Source organism: Cibotium barometz, chromosome 37, assembly GCF_041138505.1.
Source record: "Cibotium barometz isolate CiBa-2024 chromosome 37, ASM4113850v1, whole genome shotgun sequence".
In the NCBI taxonomy this organism is placed as follows: domain Eukaryota; kingdom Viridiplantae; phylum Streptophyta; class Polypodiopsida; order Cyatheales; family Cibotiaceae; genus Cibotium; species Cibotium barometz.
This window is the reverse complement of record NC_141082.1, coordinates 47,038,051-47,041,318: the sequence shown is the minus strand read 5'-3', so window position 1 is coordinate 47,041,318 and position 3,268 is coordinate 47,038,051. Positions and strand designations below refer to the sequence as shown.

General features: G+C 35.5%; 1 protein-coding gene across 1 annotated transcript; it reads right to left on the bottom strand.

The window, feature by feature from the left end:
• Positions 1-931: 931 nt before the first annotated feature.
• On the bottom strand, positions 932-2,172 carry LOC147617334 (uncharacterized). Its single transcript, XM_086776463.1, has 2 exons — positions 1,957-2,172; positions 932-1,861 (listed from the first exon to the last, which is right to left on the bottom strand). Exons 1-2 carry the CDS (start codon positions 2,170-2,172, stop codon positions 932-934), a joined length of 1,146 nt encoding a protein of 381 aa, XP_086632589.1.
• Between the last annotated feature and the right edge of the window lie 1,096 nt (positions 2,173-3,268).

Sequence of the window (3,268 nt, the reverse complement as noted above, 5' to 3'; positions counted from 1 at the left end):
TATTAGGGGTGTGTTAGATTCGTAGCCTGAGATGGCACCCAGAAACAATGGACGGATCAGGAAGAAGAGCAAAAAGCAACAATCAACGAGTACTTTCCTGACATCCTGGAAAGGCAGAGTAAAAGGTTTTAGAGTGAAAGAAGGCAGAAGATGTGTAAAAGAGATTCTGGTGCAGCATGTTTATATGCATCGAGAACTTCAATTGTGAGAATATCCAGCTTATCTTCCACATCATAGACCAAATTGTAAACACATAATATAACTTAAATTATTTTCAAGGCACAATTGTTTCTCTCTTTAGTCATTGTATATTTAGCATAGAACAACAATTTATTTCTGCTGTATCTTTTGTATTCTGTATTTTCTATGCATCAAAATTTGAGAACTGTTTTTATTATGCGGTACATAATTTTTACACTTGTATTCTTCTGCATCCACCACAAAGAAATTGTAAACACACATTCTTTCTGTATTTCTATGCATCAAAATTTGAGAAGTGTTTTCAATTATGAGATTATGAGATACACAACATTTACACTTGTATTCTATCCACCCATTTGTGATCTACAAAGACCTTTGATTTTCTCCATTCAGCATGTCTCTCTACTGAATTTGAACTCTCTAAAATTTTATGTCTTCTCTGCTTCTGAGCTACTTGAAAGGCTATCTTGACTTGAGATGCATTGACCTTTCTCTTGGTTTCGATCTTTTGAAGTACGCCTCGATAAAACCATTGAAAAACTTCCTTTAAGCTGTTGCCTTTTTGTTTTCCTCCAAAATGTTGTGTATGTCTAAAGAAAGCATTACGGGCGATGTAGTGTGATTTTTCCATTCCTTGTGTAGACCAGATTGCAGGGCATCCATACTTTTTTACAAAGAATGGAAGATGGTTGTAGATAATATGCTGTTTGGACACAGAAAGAGTCTAGCATTAGAAAACATAGAAAATACAAATCATTTTGTTCTCAAAATTGAACAGTTGGGTGGAAGTTAGTGTTGTCACCATATAATGGGTTATGTTGCAGGTGGTCCATGCTTTCTTCATTGCCTTTCTGAAATTCTTAACCTCTTTCCGAAATGCCTGTTGATCATTTTTGTTCCAAGAAACTTTGTCACAATAAACAAATAGCTTGTCCAACGATTTCCACACCTCAGCCTTGACATCTCGTGCCATCCCATCTGCCTGATGATCTTTTACTACATTGTGGACTTGCTTCCACACACTGTATTTTATTCTGGATACATATTGTGATTGTCTACCCCCTTTTCTTGTTGTATTTTCTGGACGTGATAAAAACCTTTGAGCCTTTACTCCACTAATGGATGGCTTGATAGGTACCTCTTTACCATTTGTAGATTTCTTTAGATCTTTTGTTATATGAACATCTCCACCGTGTAGACCAATTTCTGATAATACCGCTTCCAATGATTGTATTGCCTCTTTTCTTTTCACCTCAGGCCAAAGTTTCCAGGCAAATCCAATATATAGAAAAACAAGTTTCTCAATAATTCTACACAATGCATGCAATGTGCAAATGTGAACATTGCATAATGGAATATCAAGAACTGCTTTAAAATTTGGATCTTCCTTGTCCCTATTGGGTGCTCTTGTCCACCATTTGAAATCCAAGACATGGGCTGGTTGTTTACAATACAAGCAAGGAGATTTAGAGTTACCCCCTTTACTGATATTGTACATACACTTCAACGTCTTAAGATCACCTGCCATATGCCATTCTACTTGAAAATCACCTTTGCCTGGAACATGAAGATGACCCCCTAAAATTTGACTCCTTACAGTTGAGGGTATATCTGTCTGTTGAAAAACCCAGTTAAGTGTTTCATGGTCCTCTGTATTCACCTGCCATTACAATAGAATGATATATGGTAGAAGTTTATTAAAAAATATACATGTATATTCAAAAAATACTAACACCAAAATAAGAAAATCCATACCTCAAATGATCCCAACCACCATACATGTTTTTCTGATTGAACGCTAAAGTGCTTGGAGCTGGTCTTTGTGATTGATGGATCAAGTGCCCGATTCATCAAGGTAATAGTCACTCTGTCTATCTTCTTTTCTTTTACAATTTCACATTCATCAAGCTTAACAATAAACTTTAAAACTCCTTTACATTCCTCAAGTGTGATGTTATAAAACTCCACCATTCTTCTCTGTCTATCTTCTTTTCTTTTACAATTTCACATTCATCAAGCTTAACAACAAACTTTAAAACTCCTTTACATTCCTCAAGTGTGATGTTATAAAACTCCACCATTCTTCTCTGTAATTGTTGCAGCTCCACAAAAATATTATTCAAAGGATCATATACAGTCCTTCCTTTGGCCCCTTCATATACATTTTTGATATGTAAATATTGTCCAATGGTCATCTATTTCCTAATTTAGAAGACCTCTTTGGTGCCACACTGCTGCTGCTGGGTGGGTAACAATACATGTTTTATCCGATGAACTTTGAGAGTAGAAGAAACGATGTTAAAGATTGAAGCATATCCTTTTCTACTCACCCCACTCATATCTAGGGCTTCTTGAATTTTTTTGACATCAACTCTACTTTCGGATATAAACTTTTCAACAACATCACGTTTCACCCTTTTGAACTTTTTTTCATCTATTAAGCTCTGCACGACAACTTTAGAGATTAAACCTTTCATTTGCTTCACTGGAACAAGATTGGAATTTTCATTTACTTCACCAAGCCTTAAAATTTTCCTACAACAAGAAAGAAACACATCTACAACAAGAAAGAAACACATCTACAATTATACAATGAGACAATTATAACTCACCTTTAAAAGTTCATTGATTTACATGGAAATTTTTTGGAGCTTCTTCATTCGTTTAAACAATTTGGATGCTCATTAATGGAAGTTAACAATGAGATATCGTCATACCTTGCTTTTTGAATTCTGCGCTTACATCCTCCAGAGCCAGCCTTTAACTCTGCAATGTTTCGGATTTTTCTATTTCGTAGTCTCTCTCCTAATACAATGCCTTTTCTCCTTGCTTTCAGTAGCATTGCCTTTGTCTTTTTATGTTCTTCCTTCTCATTTTCTAGAAGTTGCTTCAATGCCACACACTCTATCTTATCTTGCCTTCTGTTTGCCTCCTCTCGTAGATATAAATTCTTGTACATATTTGCATTCGCACATTGAGCTGAGACGTATCCATACAATCCATTTACTCCATTGCCTACAAACTTCAATAGAGTTGTTGGATTAGAGAATGGAGGTGTTGAATTTCT

Excerpts from the sequence above, each read along its gene's own strand:
- LOC147617334 (XM_086776463.1), bottom strand. The coding sequence starts at position 2,172 with ATGGTGGAGTTTTATAACATCACACTTGAGGAATGTAAAGGAGTTTTA. Across the intron at positions 1,862-1,956 it reads GGTGGTTGGGATCATTTGAG|GTGAATACAGAGGACCATGA; the intron begins GTATGGATTTTC and ends TTGTAATGGCAG.